Source organism: Branchiostoma lanceolatum, chromosome 2 (genome assembly GCF_035083965.1).
Source record: "Branchiostoma lanceolatum isolate klBraLanc5 chromosome 2, klBraLanc5.hap2, whole genome shotgun sequence".
Lineage (NCBI taxonomy): Eukaryota > Metazoa > Chordata > Leptocardii > Amphioxiformes > Branchiostomatidae > Branchiostoma > Branchiostoma lanceolatum.
In genome coordinates this window covers 24,453,738-24,472,898 of record NC_089723.1, presented here as the reverse complement: position 1 = coordinate 24,472,898, position 19,161 = coordinate 24,453,738, and the positions used below count along the sequence as shown (strand labels likewise).

General features: G+C 40.6%; 4 protein-coding genes across 7 annotated transcripts; 2 read left to right on the top strand and 2 right to left on the bottom strand.

Moving 5' to 3' along the window:
• Positions 1–240: 240 nt before the first annotated feature.
• On the bottom strand, positions 241–4,672 carry LOC136428127 (lysM and putative peptidoglycan-binding domain-containing protein 4-like). Of its 2 annotated transcripts, none has more exons than XM_066417428.1 (3): positions 4,571–4,672; positions 3,473–3,962; positions 241–3,123 (listed from the first exon to the last, which is right to left on the bottom strand). In XM_066417428.1, the coding sequence occupies exons 2-3, from the start codon at positions 3,773–3,775 to the stop codon at positions 2,629–2,631; spliced, it is 798 nt and encodes a 265-aa protein (XP_066273525.1). In that variant the 5' UTR covers positions 3,776–3,962; positions 4,571–4,672; the 3' UTR covers positions 241–2,628. The 2 variants fall into 2 exon arrangements, with proteins under 2 accessions (XP_066273525.1, XP_066273526.1); XM_066417429.1 differs by having other exon boundaries at positions 3,473–3,804; positions 4,571–4,657.
• A 178-nt stretch (positions 4,673–4,850) lies between these two features.
• Positions 4,851–14,784, top strand: LOC136428112 (tuftelin-interacting protein 11-like). 2 transcript variants are annotated; one of them, XM_066417404.1, is made up of 16 exons: positions 4,851–5,028; positions 5,675–5,825; positions 6,001–6,147; positions 6,423–6,564; positions 6,800–6,900; positions 7,400–7,569; positions 7,926–8,079; positions 8,446–8,861; positions 9,476–9,663; positions 10,286–10,482; positions 10,620–10,838; positions 11,285–11,421; positions 11,707–11,776; positions 12,289–12,452; positions 12,639–12,701; positions 13,030–14,784. In XM_066417404.1, exons 1-16 carry the CDS (start codon positions 4,978–4,980, stop codon positions 13,201–13,203), a joined length of 2,544 nt encoding a protein of 847 aa, XP_066273501.1. In that variant the 5' UTR covers positions 4,851–4,977; the 3' UTR covers positions 13,204–14,784. The 2 variants fall into 2 exon arrangements, with proteins under 2 accessions (XP_066273501.1, XP_066273503.1); XM_066417406.1 differs by having other exon boundaries at positions 4,860–5,028; positions 5,671–5,825.
• LOC136428115 (TM2 domain-containing protein 3-like) lies at positions 13,774–16,647 on the bottom strand. 2 transcript variants are annotated; one of them, XM_066417410.1, is made up of 5 exons: positions 16,539–16,647; positions 16,229–16,339; positions 15,600–15,790; positions 14,897–15,056; positions 13,774–14,450 (listed from the first exon to the last, which is right to left on the bottom strand). In XM_066417410.1, the coding sequence occupies exons 1-5, from the start codon at positions 16,627–16,629 to the stop codon at positions 14,206–14,208; spliced, it is 798 nt and encodes a 265-aa protein (XP_066273507.1). In that variant the 5' UTR covers positions 16,630–16,647; the 3' UTR covers positions 13,774–14,205. The 2 variants fall into 2 exon arrangements, with proteins under 2 accessions (XP_066273507.1, XP_066273508.1); XM_066417411.1 differs by having other exon boundaries at positions 16,229–16,336; positions 16,539–16,639.
• LOC136428114 (elongator complex protein 4-like) lies at positions 16,567–18,871 on the top strand. The gene is made up of 3 exons (XM_066417409.1): positions 16,567–16,664; positions 16,860–17,299; positions 17,609–18,871. The coding sequence occupies exons 2-3, from the start codon at positions 16,884–16,886 to the stop codon at positions 18,387–18,389; spliced, it is 1,197 nt and encodes a 398-aa protein (XP_066273506.1). The 5' UTR covers positions 16,567–16,664; positions 16,860–16,883; the 3' UTR covers positions 18,390–18,871.
• The last annotated feature ends 290 nt before the right edge of the window (positions 18,872–19,161 follow it).

Genomic DNA, 19,161 nt, shown 5'->3' with positions numbered 1-19,161 from the left:
GGAGTATATGGGAGCCCTGGTAACTAGGATGGCACCTAGGCTACTGAATTTGGGTTGCAGCATACTAAGTAAAAGTAGCCTAGCAAGGTATCATCCTCCATTAAAGATTGAGTCAGCGGTAACAACAGAGGATGGTACCCAGGCTAAAATATGTATTTCACAGACAAAAATGTTTCCTTCAAGTACGGTATGCAAATTAATGATAATTCCTTATTACTATTTCATGTAACCATTCAACACTTATGGATAAAATCTTTTTTATTCCATTATTGTCTCATAAATACATGTCAAGGTTATTCTCTAGATAGCTTGGTGAGAATTCAGATGAGAATGGGGTGGATGGTCCATGGACACATGGATCATAATCATTTCTTAAATTATATCATCAATTAATAGTGTGACACATAAAATCAAGATTGTGTAACTTACTGTACAGTGATGATTTTGATATTATCTTATACAAATACTTGGCCCCAAAGTCATTGGCAAGCCATTTGTGACAAGCCTTCCTTCCATATCCATATCATTACCTATCTAAAATAACATTCTGTTGAGAAGATATACAATGAGATCTTTACAAGATGTATATCCATCCGTTTAAACTGTGAGACAAGGCCTGAAACATCAATGTTAATGCTATTGGAACACTTATAGTGATTTATTCTTCCATTCAGCACATTGTAGGAAGGTCAGAAAAAAATACCCACATCAGTTACAAGTATGGGACTTTGAAACAATTATACATCAACAGTTGATTTAGATGATTTAGATGTAGTGTCAAACTGACATTTCCTCCATCCCTTCGCTCTTTTTTTTGCAATAGTTGTCTGGTTTCCAAACATTATTTTCTGCAGCAGTATAGAACGACATGAGTGATAGATTTTAGTGCCAACTACTCAAGAAAATGTATAACATTTCCTTTAAAAATCTACATTAACTTATTAAGGGGATGTTGTCAAACAAGGCATCAATCTGTTCAAACTTTTACATGAGTGGGATTAAATTCTTTCATAAGGGCCTTTGCTAGACTTAAAAGAGCTCAGGGCATACAGCAATGTAATTATGCACTTGTAAAATATGGCTTTGGCCAATCATGTAAAAGATTATTTGTTTCACTGAACATAGATCTATTCGAGTTCACAATAACAGTAATTGAGAGATAGAGTAGAGAGACTTCCTGATACAGGAAGGGTGGTTCACAGAATGTTCATACATTATGGCAGGACTATGGATCTATAACACAGCAGAACAGATATGTATTACTGCATTACGTAATGTTGTGTCCATTTCTAACTTGACAATCTCTCACAGGATTGTAGTAAGTAATTCATTAAGCTGTGTTCATTTCCTAGCCTCTCCCCATATACAGTGTATGTAACCTTGCCTGAGTAAAGCAACCAATGTTATGAAATGACAACCATGAAAGTATATATAATGATTACATCTAAAATCTTATGGGAAGCACACATTCTGTACATGTTATACACAACATGTTTTTTAAAACTGTGACATAAGTCAGCATTAAGCATTGACAAAGGGGTAAACAAGTCAAAAGCACTATGCAAAATGTTCCTATTTCTTCTTGATCGGCACCATCAGTTTTGATTCTGAACAAGAGTAAGTTTAAACTAAAGCCATATATGACATTTTGATATGACTTTTGCATAAATGTTTCTTCCATACAGAAGCAATGTGTTGCCCAAGTACATATTGTGCTGTTTATCTTTTCAGCAATGTGAGGTAAATTTCAAAATAAAAAGGAAAAAAAATCACAGCCAAGAAAACAAAAGTGGCACCAGATGCAGTACATGCGTAAGATTGATTTGCTATAAAACAAACTTTTGCAATTGTAAGTTTTTGTAATACAATGTACCAACAGAAAACATGCAACATTTCTTTGTGAAACAACATTGATTCATAAGTGTTTCAGAAACAACAAAAATGTACCAATACATTGTAATGATTTGTTTCCACATATACCAGACAAACTTTATGGGGTATGCAGACAGAAAAACAACATCCTTTATTAGACACTGCCTAACTCATAAAGCAGGCAATAATTGAAAATGATAGTGATTGTATAGAAGGTTTGTAAATCTTCACAGGTACCTCCCAGTTACAATATAGTTTTCAGAACACTTTTGACCAAAAAACAAAGACTGTCAACAAGGGTATTGATTGTACCAAACAACACATGGTGCTTAACAGGTATAATTTGATTTACTCAAAACAAGGATAAAATTTTTGTATCCTATTATGACATAGCCTGGGTGCCATCAAGTTCTGTGGCTCTTAAGAGATGTGTGTAGGAGCTGCAGAAAACAACCTAGAATGGCACTCAGGCTAATTAGGATCATAGCAAGTCAGTCAAATGGTTTGTTAAGCCATTATTGGAGGGTAGAGATCAAGTTGAAATCATTGTGGAACTATGTGTAGTTGGCTGAAAACTGTAATACATCAAGACATGTAGGGGCATTTCATACCAGTGAAATGCTAATAATAGACTACATCACAGTGAATTTGAAGACTCTAGTTGTAGCCATTTGGCAGCATTAAAAATGTTCATAGAAAGAACACAGCACACAGGCACACCTGTACAAGTACTACATTGTAGGTATGACTATGAGCCTATGGTTTCTTTGTTGAATCGTTCCTACTGTGAAAGTACAGGAAATACAGCAATGGACAGACAACTGCTACAATTATCATACACAGAAGGGCCATCCACCAGCTGATTCCACCGTCGGCCCCATTGCTTGTTTCTCTATTGATGTATCTCCGACATTCCATCAAGGAGGCACGCGTCTCGTACGGCTCAAAGGTCTCCTCGCGCTCTGGCGTGGAGCGTCGTATTCTATCCATTTCTTCATCCATCTGAGTGAGGTAACCCCTAATATCGTTCATTTCTGTGTAAGCATCACGTCCATTTACCTTTTGGCCTTCTCCTGTATCAAGGTTGTATTCTACAATGTCACTATCTGCGCGGCGAAACTGGCGTCTTCTTCTGTCCTCCTCTTCCCGTGCAGTCAGAAGTCCGTGTCGTTTGACGGGAACTTTTATCATCTTCAGTGCATGGAAGTCCTGATCAGACATGAGATTGTTTGCACGGCTCAGGTCTGCAAGCTGCATAGGAAATGAACAAAAAATATCCTGTCATAAAACAAATACTGGCATCCCATGGCACTATCAGTACCTCATTAAATTCAGAGTTTTGGTATAAAGCCTGGTTTCCCAGTCCTATCCTTAGTCACTGACGAAAGACAGCGGACTCATGATCATCCAAATTCTTGACTGATCAATTCCAGTCTTCATCAATGGAGTTGATCATGATCAGTCGAAAATTTGGGAAAGTCCAATTTCTTGTGTTAGAAATTGCAGTGCTTATTTCATACATGATGATTTCTACCAACACAGAGGAACTTTCAAGTGAAGAAATACCACTGTTACAATATTGGCATAGGTTATAGCTTACAGTGCATCCATACAGCAGGGCGAAGGTCTGTAGTGTATCCCCAGGCATGATGGTCCTCTCCAGTAGAACTGTATCGCTCTCATCCTTCCTTCCCCTCTCATCTCTCCTTCTTTCCCCTCTTGGTCTGACGTCTGTGAGCTCTATCGCATCTTCCTCCAACAACTCTTCTTCATCTACATCATCTCCAAAGACATAAAGGTTTCCCATTTCTGCGTTGGGGGCGTTCCACGAGGTGTGTCGCGCCCTCCGCCCGCCTGCCATCGCTTTGGCCATCTTCTCGTGACTGGTCCTCCGCGTTAGCATCGATGTTCGACAGATGTGTCACTCTGGTTCTGTCCCCATGTTAGGGCATTTACAAGTTCTGTTACCAGTGGAGCAACTTGGAGTAGTCAGAGAGGGAAAAGCAAGAGAGAAGCACCGAGGTATGTTGAAAAGAAACACCGCCACCGTATAGCCTTCACCACTTATAAGATGGCAGGTATCTTTCTACCTGAATAAAGAATCAACAGCACATCTTTGTTACATATTTGGCCAGATTTCACTAAATACATGGAATAGATATAACAACAAGTAGCAAAAAGACAGAAAGGAAGTTGTTTAAGATATAGGACACTTCATGTTTCGGAGTTAGAACCTAAAAGGTTAAAACGTATCAAGCAAACAACAATAACTCAAGGTATCCGTGAGGTATCCTCAAGGCTCTACTTTACTCTTTATCATGTTGAATATTATGACATCTGTTACAAATAATTTGATTCCACGTTCCATAAGACCTGACCATGATGATATCAGTCAATAAACACAGTCTCTATTCAAACAGTTACTTAATATTCCTACAATCAGTTTTAAATACTGGTCTCACTTTTCTTTACCTTATCAGATTAAACCTTGATCTTTACTCTCACGTTAAAACGTAACGTTATAGTATAGCTATACTTTTCTTGCAGACAGCAAGATGGATGCCCCCCTCCCCTTTCTACTAAAGAACACAACATCACCTGTCACTGGTTTGCCACATATGTGTGATTTGTATGCTGCAGAAATCCAGTTTAGTTATACGATATGTGCAAGACAACATGAACTCTAACAAGTACTCACCACAAGCAATATTGAAAGTTGACCTGACAGAAATATCAGATACCCGGCCAGTGCTACGTGTACAGCACACACAGTGACCAAACGTAAACAATTTTATAAAACCAGCAAATTATTTCTTGTCTTAATGTGGCACATCAAAGACCTTTGTGCTTAATGTTTTATTCGAAAAGCAAAAGCGGTATTCTATTCTGCCAAATATTTAGCAAAGCTCCATATCTTTTAGATAATAAACTTGTTAGCATGTTGATGCGGTTTGACTTAAAGCGACGCCTAGCGGTACTTTCAGGTACGTCAGGAGAAGACTTTGTGGTTGTGATTCAGGTTGACGCTGAACACACGTCGATCTGTGAAAACAGAATGGCGTGAAAACAGACGTGTACGGCGTTTGAGGTGTTCGTCAGGTGTCCATGTTATACCTAAAATTCTGTACAGGCTACTTGACAACTGAAGCTTCTGAGGTAATGTCAAGATTTTTTCTGCTCCCATATTTTTACGTGGGGCAGACGTACTAGTAGTGATCATGGCTGGATTCGAAGGGGGGGGGGGGGGGCACTACCCCTGATGCATATTAAATTTGTAAGAGCAAGGAGGTTAATTTTAACCTCCTTGGTAAGAGTGGGGATCCGGATCGACCTCCACTAACTGACCAGTCTAACTGGTTCGGACCTTTTAACCTAGTGGTTACCGCGTTGATTTCCCAAGCCGTGCGGATCGGGAGTGGCGCGGGTTCTATTATCCCGGGAGCGGCGTACTCGCCCCTTAATAGGGTTTTTACTGCATGTGTAGTAAGAAACCATCTTTGTGTACATTACAGAACCTGTCTGATAACTTTGATGCCCAATGGCGTTAACAGTGCTATTCTTTTCTTTACCGTATTTTCTACTCATCTAACACCATTGTTCAGTCTGTACTTAAGTCGGATTCATTCTGATATTTGTAACACTTAACTTCAAAGACCTCTGGAAATGTCTGTATATATAGGATTTGATTTTTGTCTGTTTTGTTTGTATTTAGGTTATGTTGCTGGGTATGTTATATTGCTTAACTATGGGCCAGTGAGTGCCTGAAACAAATAAATGATAATAACATTGTTTTTACAGATAGACATCCAAAGAACCACCAACCATGGCCACAGGATACGACTCAGACCACGAGGTTGAACGTTTTGAGGTGACGGACGAGGATTTGGAGTTTGGCCTGTCCTCGGGGTTAGCGAAGAAGAGATATCGAGCCAGCAAAGAGTACAATACCTATGGTAATATCATGAAAGAGGCTGTTGACAGGCTATAATGCCGGCTATTAGAAATGTCCTCTATTCTTTGCATTCTTATTTGAGCCATGGTCACGACTTGTCACGGAATGTTGATTAAATTCAATAGTTTCCATTTCCAAGTAGTGAAAGATATTCTTGTCATGTTTTTTTTAAAAAGGTATCTGGGCCCAAGAGGATAGCGATGATGACGAGCGACCAAGTTTTGGTGGGAAGAACTCCAAGAAGAACTATTCCACTGGCATCGACTTCATCAGTGGTGGGGTCAAACAGTCCACAGGAGACATCCTCAAGGAAAAAGACGATGGTATGTCTTAACTTTCAGGCTATTTTCAATAAACATACACTTCCTAGTTTTTTTGTGTGTTCCTGAAATATTTCTATAAAATTAACCTTCTCCCTGCTGCCTAACCTGTGACCAACACAAATTTGGTGCCAAAAGGCTAAAACTGTACATGTGTACAGTACTAATTTTTTTCATGTTTGTATTTCCATTGAACATTTGGAACTTGACCCTGTATAAGGCAGTGGTATGCATTGTGTTTTGATCATCACTTTGTAAATGCGCATTTGTGTCCTCAGATGCATCAGATGACAGCGATGTGGATGGGGCGCCCATGGAGATGGACATGGCGGGAATGCCCAAACACTTTGGTGGCATCAAAGAGATGAAAACAAAGGCTCCCAAGGGGAAACCTCAGTTCCGCACTGCCGTTCCTGAACAGTATGTTATAGACTTTCTGTGCTTGTCTAGCCAGGCTGAACTTTCTGTTCTGTGATTCAAAGATGACGGATTCTAATTTTCTTTTAGATGTGCAAAGGGTGTTGAAGCATAATATCTACAATGCACGTAAAAAGCCTTATGGGAGGGGAATACGAATCACTACCACTACTCATAACATTTACTCTAAAGATGGGGTTGGTTTCTGTACTCAATGGATTCTTTGACTTCTTTCCAGGGGTTTTGGCAACTGGGAAAAGCACACCAAAGGAATTGGACAGAAGCTGCTGGCCAAGATGGGATATGAGCCAGGGAAAGGTCTGGGCAAAAACAAACAAGGTGAGGTTGGCTGTCATCTCCAGTACTGAACGATTCCTGGGGTTTAAATGGGTGTTACTGGACTGCCTGCTTTCAGGATCTACATGGTTCTACAATGCGTTAAGAGAACATATGAAAAAAAACTGGAATGCCATAGGAAAGATAATGCACATGTCAAGAAATACATTTGTACCATTTTTCAATTTCATGACTGAGCCATACACACTAAAGTTTTGTTGGAATACCATTAAGGAGGCAGAAACAGACATGCACGCCACTGGAAAGGGTCGCAGTCCTTAGGATGGGACTTTAAGCCGTGGTCATTGTACTTGGTCATTATCCGGTGCAATGAACTTGTAAATAATGTACATAGTGTCTGTCTTCTCTGTCAGAACCAGTGGAAGAATAGCTCTTCAGTGAGCTAACAAGTTAGAGATCTCCTACACTGTCATTCATGAATGAGCAGAGTAACAGCCTTGGTTCATGTGTTAATGAGTTGTGCCTATAATATTTACACCAGGTATCACGATGCCCGTGGAGGCGTTCAAGAGGAAAGGTCGTGCGGCAGTCGGGGCGTACGGCTTCGAGGGGACCAAGAACCTGCACGGACAGTTCCCCACAACAACAGGGGAGGAGCAGGAGGAGGAGGAGTTTCAGGAACAGCTGGCACAATGGAAGAAACAACCTGAGGTTAGCAAACCTGGCCATTTACATGTATATATCATGAGTTTGCATCAAGAGTCTGAACAGTTTTACAGATTAAGACTAAGAGAGAATGTTGTTAATACAAGCAAAGGTGGGGTATTTCATAATTTCATCACCATATGTATGATTTTACATGATTCCCTTTATGCATGCATTGTTGTATAGCCACATCTCAAATCATGATGTTATCCAAGCTGTCGTGGTGCCTCCAGGCCATAGCTTAAATCTCAAGTTCAGCAATATTTCTACCATGACCTAGGGAATACTCGGCTGTGTGATTGATTTTTTGTTAGTCCAGTTTTCTGCACACATTTATCTCTTGTTTGTATTGAATCCATCAGAAAGCCAAGCAGAAGGTGAAATACAAATACAAGACAGTGGAGGATGTGAGAGCCACGGGTGGTCCTGGAACCAAGAAGAAGATGGCTGCCCCTGCTGCCGCCAGTAAGATCAAGGTCATCGATATGACAGGACCAGAGACCAGAGTTCTCTCAGGTAAGCAGAACATCATATAACTTACAAGTAACTTGTAAGTCAAGCCATACCCTATTCCAGATGTCAGGCAAACAGCTGGGTATATTGTAGTTTAAAACAATGCTTCAAGCAACCATTTGATGTGTGTAATCTGCTGAGAAAAACTTGTTGTACTCAAGAAAAGTGTGTTTTGAGTCATATGTAGGTCCAAACACTCACTATGGCTGTTTGCAAAGAATGCACATATTCAAACACGTAATCTAATATTACCTTGGATCACAGACCTTTACATGGCAATGCCCTCTCCGTTATTATTGTGGCCTGCATTTGTGCATATTTTATGATAATTGTCAAATTTGAAATGTTTGATGTCTTTACCGTGCCCAGGATATGACCAGATCGCAGGCACACAGCTACAGTTCACAGACGAGGCCATGCCCAAGAAAAAAGCCTTCTCCATGCCCGAGCTGGAACACAACCTCACGCTGCTGGTAGAAATGACGGAACAGCAGATCCTTGACAACGAGCGCCGCCTACGCCACGAGAAGGACATGATCATCAATCTAAAGCACGAGGATGATAAACTGACGGAGGTCCTTCAGGAGGAGAAGAAGTCGATAGACAAGTTGGAGGCTGTGCTGGAGATGGTTGAGGAGTGCGAGAGACGACTGGATCTGGGGAGTCTGGAGCCACTGACGTTACGGGACTGCGAGACCATGTTCCGTCGCCTTCAGGAGGAGTACTATGTGGAGTACAAGACATATGAGCTGAACCAGCTGGCAATCACTGTAGTGTTTCCCTTGGTGAGCACGCAGCATACAGACTTATTGGTCACTAGAGATGGGCAAAGCCTAAAAATCTAAACATTCTCAAGTTGGCTATCTTATAAAAAACTTGTTTACACAGTCAAAGTTGCCCAAGAAGACCACTCAGGGGACCAATAAAATCTGGTCTACATGTATGTGGACAGTTGGTCACAAAAGACATGATTTTTGATGTGTGTGTCAATGGGAAAAAATATAAGGGACCACCAAAAAGTGGCCAGGTGGTTCTTCTGAGGTGGTCACTTGCATAGGTTTGACTGTACGCTTTACTTACTGAATTGCCAGACTGTCTTTTGGACAAGTTGAAGTTGACTTTTTTTTCTTGATGTGTTGGCTGTGGTTGGTATGTACATTTACATACAGTTATCTACATATGACATGTAATACTATGTTGTTCTGATGATGATGATCCACTGTGTTCTGCGGCTCAGGGGTTGTGGAAACAGCCTCTGGCTACATTCAGTCTTTCTTCATTTCTTTCCACTGTGCCTTCTTTCCTGCGAGCTGCCTTAGCTCTCTGAGTTTCTTTGCTCTTCTTGCTATTATTAAGCATGTGATGTAATTATTCCCAAACTGTCTTCTCCCCCCTACAGGTAAAGAAGATGTTGATAGACTGGAAGCCCCTGCTGGACCCTACCCTCCCTCTGCAGGAGTTCCTCCTGTGGAAGGAACTGTTGGAGGAGGGCCACGGCATGCCGCTGGGGGCAGACGGTACAGGGATGGACGTGTACCACCGCCTGGTCTGGGAAACATGGATGCCTCAGATCAGAACCATGTTTGGGTGGGGACAGCCTCTTATTGGTTGATAAAGGATAGCACATATTGTACATTTATGCCCTAAGAAGTACATACAAATACAAAAGCCCTAACGAAGTACTTAAAGTGACAGGATTTCTCATACTAATCTAAAACATGGGCTCTGTCAAATTTAAAACTCAATTTGTAAGTTTGGCTTCTGGTTGATGGACTGGAACCAATTTTTTTTTCCTGTAGTACATTTACCTCTGTGCTACCATGATAAAGATCTTTCCATTTACATTTCTCTAATATTCAAAATCAAAGTGAATTACTTTTCAATGATTTAGTGTGACAGCACTCCTATAGACCTATCCTGACTGGTCATCACAATTGGCCGTTGAACCAATGAGAGAATGGCAGTTAGCACTGTAAACAATGAGAGATTGGCTGTATGTCTGTCAAATACATGAATTTTTATCTTAATGGCAGTTAGCTTTTATTTTATTGTAATGGCAGTTAACACTATAACCAATGAAAGAGTTGTTGTTTGACAATTATTTGAATTTTTATGTTTTCATTTTGTACTTCTACGTTTTGATGGAGGTGGGTGGGACAGTTGACTATGGGATCGGTCTATTACATGTACATCTTACCTTCACCTCCAGGTCGTGGTCTGTGCGTAACTATGACCAGATGCTGCGGCTGTTGGAGGACTGGTTACCCCTGGTGCCCACCTGGATCATGGATAACCTGTACGACCAGCTGGTGATGCCCAGACTGCTGACTGAGGTGGACAACTGGAACCCCACAACTGACACCATGCCTATCCACCAGTGGTTACACCCATGGTTGCCTCTCATCAGTAAGTTTAGCAGAACATAGGGCTTGGAAACAGGTTTTGGAAACAGTCAAAATCTATCCAGTTGCTTGAGTAACTGTTTTATTTCATATCTTATCAACTGTATGTCTAACCTTAATCGATGTATATGGCAATTTTAGGTCCTCGGTTGGAGTGCCTGTACCCCACCATCAGACACAAGCTGGGTAAGGCCCTGACTAACTGGCACCCCAGCGATGCCTCTGCCATCCACATCCTGAAGCCATGGAAACCAGTGTTCAGTGAGGGCAGCATGGACTCCTTCCTGCTGAAGAACATCCTGCCCAAACTGGGGCTGTGTTTACAGGAGTTTGTCATCAACCCACACCAGCAGCATCTAGGTCAGTGCCAAGTTTGGGATAAAGTCCATTTTGGACACGCATGGACATACAGTCTTTGCTAGAAGTTGGAATGGGTTCTTAGACATAACGTAGCTCTAGATGCTGTTATTATTAATACAGGGTATGTTATATGTATGTGTGACATTTTACCAATGAATAGATAAATACAAGGCCTTGATTTTTTGGGGAGATCAAATGTTAACATAACAGTATACATGTATGTATACATGTAAAAACAGCACCTTGTAATAGACTTGAATGCTCTGATCACATTCAAGTGTTTTTGCAGTCTATAGTACTTGACATACCATAAGGACAACTTTGGTAATATAGGAGGAAAATGTAGAAATAGTAATCATTGATGAGTTATTGACATTGCTATGTTGTTGTCGATCAACATGTACACATGTACATGTATATGTTATTTCTTTCCCCTTCTATCTCAGATGGGTTCCAGTGGGTGCTGCGGTGGCATGGCATGCTGCCCGTCCAGAGCCTGACGTCCCTGTTTGAGAAGCATTTCTTCCCCAAGTGGATCCAGGTCCTCTGTACCTGGCTCAACAACAACCCTGACTACGAACAGGTAGATCTGTTACACCAGTGATCTATAAATATTCATGATAACAGGACCCTATCATGATCGTAATCAGGAGATTTCACGATGTGGCTTCTGTATTCTTGACCAATTAATTTCAAGCTTAAACATATTGCATAAAGTCATCCGGTTCTAATCAAATCATAAATTTGTGGCAAACAGTGGCTTGTAGCATTCCAGATTCTATGACAACAGAATTGTTATAGTTTATCTGTTACTAGATAATTTGTATGATGTTACAAGATGTCACAATCTTCTCATGTTTACATACAGGTGACAAAGTGGTACCTTGGGTGGAAATCTCAGTTTCCTGAAGAGATGCTGAATGAGCCAGCTGTCAAAGGTACATAATTAGTGTGCATGGTTACATACATGTACATGGTTCTGCATTATCATCCGCCATGAAGGACAGATCGTACTGGAAAAACTTTATTGATTGTATCTCACCGGAGTAAATCCAGAAGAATGATGATGATGGTTACATACAGGACATCATGGTAGATATTTCTCATTCTTGTCGGTAGATGAAAATAATACTTGTCTAGAGATGATGTAACCTTGATATGAAAGGGAACTTTACTACTGTAACTGTATTATGATGTTTGTTTAAGGTAGTGATGAAGTGAACAGAATTCAAAATAAAAGATGTAAATCTAAGAGACAATGGAACTGTGCAGTCTTCATAAATATTGAACCAACATAACATTCTAGTTAATGATGTTTAAAAGGCAGTGATTCCAAGAAGGATATATGATTTGGATAGATTTACCCCTAACTTGGCACCCATATCACAATGTTATATTATGGCCAGAATAAAGATACACATGGAATCAATATTTTGGTATTGTTCTTCAGACCACTTCAACCGGGCATTAGACATGATGAATCGGGCAGTCGGAGGGGGCGGTGTGGTACAGCCTGGCGCTCGGGAGAACGTGGCGTATCTCACGTCCACGGAGAGACGGCGCGACTTCGAGGCTCAGGCTGCGGCAGAGAAGAGAAGGGAGGAGAGGACCCCAGTAAGATTACTTTCACTCATTGTTAACATGTTTATAATGAACGAGAATACATGGACAGGGGTGTTGTATTTCATTTTTTAGCTGTTCTGAAGGTCATTAGATTCTTCACATTACCTTTTTTGTAATGCCGTAGTTTACCTATGGTCAAGTGGTGTACATTATTAGAACTACTGTTTTGTGTTTCAGATGGAGGCAGCAAGGAAAGCAGCAAATGTGTCCATGAACTTCAAAGACCTCATACAAGCCAAGGTAAAGTTTGCCAATGAATAAACCATGGTAAAGAAACTTGATACCTTTGGCAGACAATGTACATCTTAGTGTTTTTTTCAGTACCCAGAACTAATGTATAGGAGAACATGTACATTTTGGTAAGGTATATTTTTCTTGAATATTTATTATTGCTGGTGATTTTGGAAATGCTTAAGAGCATGTTGAGTGCAAAACATGTTGTGTGTCTAATACAGAGTCAATCAATCCATGAAAGATGGCTTTCAAATGGACAGAACTTGGGAAATGTCCTGCTATTCATTACATTGACAAAAATGCTGAACGCAACTTTCCTTTTTCAACATTACAGGCAGAGGAGAACAACTTGGTATTCTGTCCCATCCCCAACAAGTGGCACGAAGCAAAAGCAGTCTACCAGTTTGGCACAAAAACCATCTACATGGACAGGGGTGTTGTATTTGTACAGGGAGAAAAGACATGGGTGCCTGTGTCGCTACAGAACCTTATAGATATGGCAAGGTAGAACATGCCTTGTAATAGCATCAGGATTTCACTACTGAAGGTCTCAACAAAACTCATCAAAAGCATAGCTCATGTTTAAATGTGCAAACTCAAAACATTGAAGTCCAAAGCTATTGTAAACTGTGATGAGTAATACATGATTGTGAGAAAATCTGTGTGGTTGATAACGTCTAGTAGATGATGTAATCAGTATTCTTTTACCATACAATATACACGTACACAGATTCACTGCAATGTATTATGAATACGAGGCTTCTCAGTACTGTGGCAATATTTGTATGTTCTTGACTGTATATTGTCACAAAGTCTAAAGCATAGGCACATACTATGTAAATAAAGTTTGTTAACCAGAATTTTCAGGGTGCTTTCACTTATCTCTACCTGGCAAGAACGTTATAATTTTTTGTGCAGTCATGATATAATCCATTGATGATAGTCATAACATATGGGCATGTCCTGTCATCCAGAAGTCCCAGGCCTTCAGGGTAGTGACTGTTGAGAAGTGGAACAAAGTTGTACATACAAGGATGGCTACCAGACAGGATATTGCAATAAAAGAGACATTTGCTAGTGATGTTAATAGCACGGACTGGATGGGATCCATGTATATTTGTGCATGACTTTATTCACTAGTACATGTACCAGGTAAACTCATGATCAAGTGGATGTACACATTGTGTGCATCTACTAATTTTATATCGCGGCTTAACCTTCATGGATAAAATTTACAACAGTCGTGTAGGAACTAGGAGTCATCTGCGAATGTCAACCTTTTAAGTAAATGTGTACATATGCTTTTAGGGAGTGATGACAGTGAACTTAAGTTTCAAAAGTTGCATACTCATACTAGTAATTCATAATTCTGGGGTGGTTACATGGACATCATGTCCATTGTACATTGATTGAAGAAATTGTCATAAGATAAATGTAACAATTCAGTCTTAAATCATATTTGCCACAATCTGATAAGAGTATATACATCTGTACAAAGTACACAGTTGTTTCAGTATATATACAGTGAGCTATCAGTTGGCCCTAGGTACCCCACAGCTATCAACAAGACGTCCACCAGTGTCCAGACGCCCAGGCCACCAAAGCTGAAGAGTTTGCCCAGCCCTTCCCTCCACTGTCCCAGGTAGAACCTGTCCACACCAAACCCTCCCACGGTGATGCTCAGGATCAGGGCTGTCGACCACCTGTACCCAGATGTCCAGTTACACTCCAGAGACTTGGGGAACGTTCTTGCACCTGGAATAAGTGGAATTTACAACTTGAGTGCAGGAACCATCTAACTTCTGACCCTAAAAGTAAAAGACTGTTGATTGTTTCATGTTCATGAGTTGTTATTGTTTTTTGTTAGATGTATTTTGAGTTATTTGTTTACTATTTTATGTTATATCTTTGTGAACGTATACGATTTGTTCATGTACATTTGTATACAATCTTAATTAACCATAATATCAAAGCATTATCTTTTGTATCCTAATGATTTTGTAATGGGCTCCCTTGGAAATCAGTTACTGTAACTGAAGGGACTACCCTAAAGATGCATTGAAAAATGAATAAAAAGACGGCAAATTTATTCTTATTTACATTACATGTAATGATGTTGTGCCACTGATGTTTGGCTTAGATCTCTTCATAGCAGTCCAATGGGATGGATAATGGACTAAAGGATACAGAAAGCAACTCACCAAAACAAAAGATATATTCTTTGACAGTACAGTTGGCCTGAAATCTTTCTCGTGGTGTAGAGATGACCTTACAGTCCGTGGAATGGGTACAGTCATGCTCAATGTCTGCTGTCTGGTAGCAAAACTGACACTTCATAGTTCTGGTAAAGGTAGTCGGTCCCTGTATGAAACAAGACTATCCGTTACATGGCATAGATGTGAATTTAGCATTGAATATAAACAGTATCCTGGATAAATCTATATAGTGACTTAAGCCACTGTTGAGGATAAGTGGGCAGTGGTTCTATTCAGGTACCGGTAATAAGTCGTGTGTAAGATGTGCGTTTGACCAGCCCAGCAGCCAAAGTCTTGCATTGTCGCTTGCATGTACACAAAAATGTATTAGACATGCACATGGGTGTAATATTACATGTATGAGCATTTGTAGCTCAAGGTAAAATACATAATACTGTAAATACATTTACTTTGACCGTGATTTTATTTTGCAGTTGGAGGGAAATGGATATTTTTGCGACATCTTAAATTTGAGGTTGAAACTGTAGAGTAAGTCAAAAGAGTTTTATTTGTGGCGACATCACCATGAAAAATAAACCTACCATGTAAGTTTTAACCTTTAGCACTCTGAGATAGCCCGTTGGCACCCAATGCCCTATTGGTTACAGATTTAGACAACAGGGAGAAGGTTAAGATTGAGAGTTCTCACCACACACTGGATCCCCTCCCTAACATGACACTCCACATTGATGTCTCTCCCATACACACATGATGAGTTGTATGTACACTGTACACACTGTGCTGCCAGCACACTGCACCTTGCATTACTCGGACAGGTGGGCGGGCCGTCAGTGGGGCCTTTTGAAGTCTGGACACCAGTAGGTGGGTTGGTGGGCTCATCTGGAAGAAGAGGTGTGGAAGTCAATGACGGGGCAGGGATGTAAAAACTAACATACTAGTAATTTACAGACTTGTACAAATTCAAGGGATTCCCTTGGAGAGGACAAAGTCACAGGTTTTGCAGTAGCAACTCAAAATCTTTTGATCATATTAAGTTGAAGACTTCTCGTAACTTACCAAAGTGTTAATAGTGACCTGTCTGGAGAGGTATATGTTGCTGCTCTATCTTATTTAGGTTGATAATATATGAAAAATCTTTGCCTACAACACAATACCTTACACTTGACAGTGTACACTTTCAAATTAGGAGCAGTAAAAACCCACCTTCAGTCTACACACTTCGCATACAGTATACATATTACTCAAAGCGACATGAACACTTGTACGTTAAACTGCACATTACTAGTATCTGGAAACGGCTCCGTAAAATACACTTACCCGTCAGAGTGGTATTGGATGGGAGGGTTTTCTTGACATCACTGCTTGTAGCGTTGACGTCCGAGGTGAAGAGTGTTACTGGATGTTGAGGGGAGCTCTCTGTACCACCTACTGGTAAGAAAGGTAATTCAAAATGACGTTTTAAAAATGTAACAAGGTGCTAGCTCGTCAGAAAAATTAGCTTTCCGAAAAGAGATATGAAAACGCAGCGTTACTTACGACCGTAGAAATTGAAATGTAATCCTCAACAGACGCCAAATTTCATCATAATGTAATCTCTCACACTTGTGTTAATAATGCAGATACTCACTTTTGGGTTGTTCCCCCTCTGTCGCACGAAAACAGCCCAGAAATATTAAAACTAGCGACACAATCTGTAATTTTCGTCTATCGGCAGCCATCTTGGAAAAGGAAGTACTCTCCTCCCCAGGTCGGCGTAAGTGTATGACTTGTTAAAGATTTTATAAAGCAAATATATTGTTAAAAATATCAAAAGGATAGATATAAAATTATTTTTTACCAAATATCGATGACCAATTGTATCCCTTTGTATTATTCCGATGAGAACTAACAACTTTTCAAACACCCCCGTTAGCCATTTTATGGTTTCTTCCTGCTGTCTCGTCCTCAGGATAGTTTGTTTTGTGGGGACAACATGGCTGCCTCCATGGGGAAAGGTGGTGTCACCAGTTTTCAGAAGAAATCCAGGACCAAAACTCTTCAGATACCCGGCACAAGACCTTCATCGCATGGAAACCAACTTCTAGTGTCTACTGGGGTTCCATCTTTGGACCATATCATCGGAGGAGGGATCGTAGTCGGGACTGTGTTGTTGGTGGAGGAAGATTCTTTTGGCAACTATGCACGCCTTCTGATGAAGTATTTCATGGCAGAAGGGATCATGACTCGCCATCCTTTACTGCTGTCTTCAGCAGAACTCCATCCAAAACAACTGCTGAGAGACCTTCCTGCACCAGTCAGTGACGACATAGGGAAGGCAGCGCTACACCAGGAAAATGTGTCATCAGAGAAAAATGTGGAGAAAGAGGCAACCATGAAAATAGCTTGGAGGTATTTTCTTCTATCCAACCATTGGTTTTGCTTAGTAGACCTTCATTAGTATCAAAATGACCCGTGCTTTATAACAGGTGCTACATTTTGAAAGGAATTGAAAGCCATGTCAGAATAGTATCGTGCATATGTTTTAAAAAAATTAATAGCATAACGTTACACCTGGCAATATCAATTTTATCACGTACACGTATTTCTGAGTCAGTGCATCTTGGTCAGTGTAAGCCTAAAGCCAGTCTGATAGTGCCATAGATTCTTTTAGAAAAAAATACTTGACATCACTTGATATTCTATGACTTTTCATTCTAGATACCAGAACTTGCGCACGGAGCAGCCGGAGCTTGGAGCCTTCTCTCAGTTTGGCCACTACTATGACCTGTCCAAGACCATGTCCAGTGAGATGACGGACACTGCCCCCTCCAGGCTGTTCTACCTACCAGATGAGCTCCCCCTGGAGGAGCAGGGCATGTGGAACGGTATCAGAAACCCTGCCTATGTCAAACTGCTACAGTCCATCCAGGATGTGGTGAGGGAAGGACAGTTTGATCTAACCGTTCCACAACCCAAGGACATGTCTAGAACTGTACTGAGGATTGGTCTCCACTCGCTGGGTTCCCCCCTATGGGGAGAGCAAGACGGCGGTACATCACACGACACGTCCCTCCCCCACTTCCTCCATGCTCTGAGAGGTGTGCTACGAACATCTCTCGCTGCTTGCCTCATCACAATCCCCACACACTTGTTTCAGGACATGGCCTTCACACGTCGGTTAGAGAAGCTGTGTGACTCCGTCATAAGGCTCGAGTCCTTCGCTGGCTCGGAGAAAGAGCAGAACCCTGCCTACAAAGATTACCACGGCCTACTGTACATTAAACAGTTATCACAGGCAAACTCCCTCCTGTCCTACATGCCAGACTGTAACGACTTTGCGTTCAAGTTGCGGCGGAAAAAGTTTGCGGTTGAGAAGCTTCACCTGCCCCCAGAACTGCAGGACAGTCAGCAGAGGGAGCAGGATGATCCTGTAGCTGCCCTCAAGACTCCATCTACTGGTTGTTTCAGCATTAGTGGCAAGAGTAAACTAGACTTCTGAATTCATGGTTTTATGTTCATGTATAAATGTTCATAAAATGCAAACAAGTACATTTCCGTTTGGTTAATGACCCCATTTGTACCAGTAATAAATATCTAAGAGCACCATGTACTTAAACAGTACAAGCAAGGGAAAGTTTATTTCTTTTGAAGGTACTAGGTACTCATTCAATAATTTCTGGTTATGAATACCATGCCAATGATACCATACAAATTGATAACCTTTGCATATACATGTAGTAAGTTTGGAAAAATACATGTGCCTTCATCACAAGACACAAGTACATTGAACATACTCAGTCTCTTATTTTCACAATCAGAGAAACTTGTGCTTCTGATAATGTCAACTATATATAGCAACAGCCAAAAGACAATACTACATGTAAATAAGACTTGTATTTCAAAAGCACACGGTTTGAGAACGAATGCCTAAAATATACTTATAAAGAAGAATGGTCATTAAAACCAACAATAACGGCTGAATTCTGTGAGCCTTTATTCAGATTCAAAGTTACCACCCAAAGCACCCACGGCAACTTGTCTTCTATTTACAAGTTAATATCGTAATATTCACAGTCATACAGTCACAGGTACAACTACTAAAGCTGGTTTTAATAAGTACATGTACATTCATAATAACTGTGCTTTAAATTTCTTGCAGAAACACATCTTAATTATTCTAATCTACCTATCTGTTGACCAGTAAACAATGCCTCTATAATACAATAGCTGAGTCTGAATAGCCTCATAGTTAGTTTTAAAAGATGCCATCT

What these genes read in the sequence shown, in the direction of transcription:
- LOC136428127 (XM_066417428.1), bottom strand. Translation starts at nt 3,775, where the DNA reads ATGCTAACGCGGAGGACCAGTCACGAGAAGATGGCCAAAGCGATGGCA. An exon ending in CCCTGCTGTATGGATGCACT is followed by an intron (nt 3,124 to 3,472) that starts GTAAGCTATAAC and finishes TTTCCTATGCAG; the next exon opens with CTTGCAGACCTGAGCCGTGC.
- LOC136428115 (XM_066417410.1), bottom strand. Translation starts at nt 16,629, where the DNA reads ATGGCTGCCGATAGACGAAAATTACAGATTGTGTCGCTAGTTTTAATA. An exon ending in ATCCAATACCACTCTGACGG is followed by an intron (nt 15,791 to 16,228) that starts GTAAGTGTATTT and finishes CTCTTCTTCCAG; the next exon opens with ATGAGCCCACCAACCCACCT. An exon ending in GGGAGGGGATCCAGTGTGTG is followed by an intron (nt 15,057 to 15,599) that starts GTGAGAACTCTC and finishes TGTTTCATACAG; the next exon opens with GGACCGACTACCTTTACCAG.
- LOC136428112 (XM_066417404.1), top strand. Translation starts at nt 4,978, where the DNA reads ATGTTATACCTAAAATTCTGTACAGGCTACTTGACAACTGAAGCTTCT. An exon ending in TGACAACTGAAGCTTCTGAG is followed by an intron (nt 5,029 to 5,674) that starts GTAATGTCAAGA and finishes TTTTACAGATAG; the next exon opens with ACATCCAAAGAACCACCAAC. An exon ending in CCCATGGTTGCCTCTCATCA is followed by an intron (nt 10,483 to 10,619) that starts GTAAGTTTAGCA and finishes TGGCAATTTTAG; the next exon opens with GTCCTCGGTTGGAGTGCCTG.
- LOC136428114 (XM_066417409.1), top strand. Translation starts at nt 16,884, where the DNA reads ATGGCTGCCTCCATGGGGAAAGGTGGTGTCACCAGTTTTCAGAAGAAA. An exon ending in ACCATGAAAATAGCTTGGAG is followed by an intron (nt 17,300 to 17,608) that starts GTATTTTCTTCT and finishes TTTTCATTCTAG; the next exon opens with ATACCAGAACTTGCGCACGG.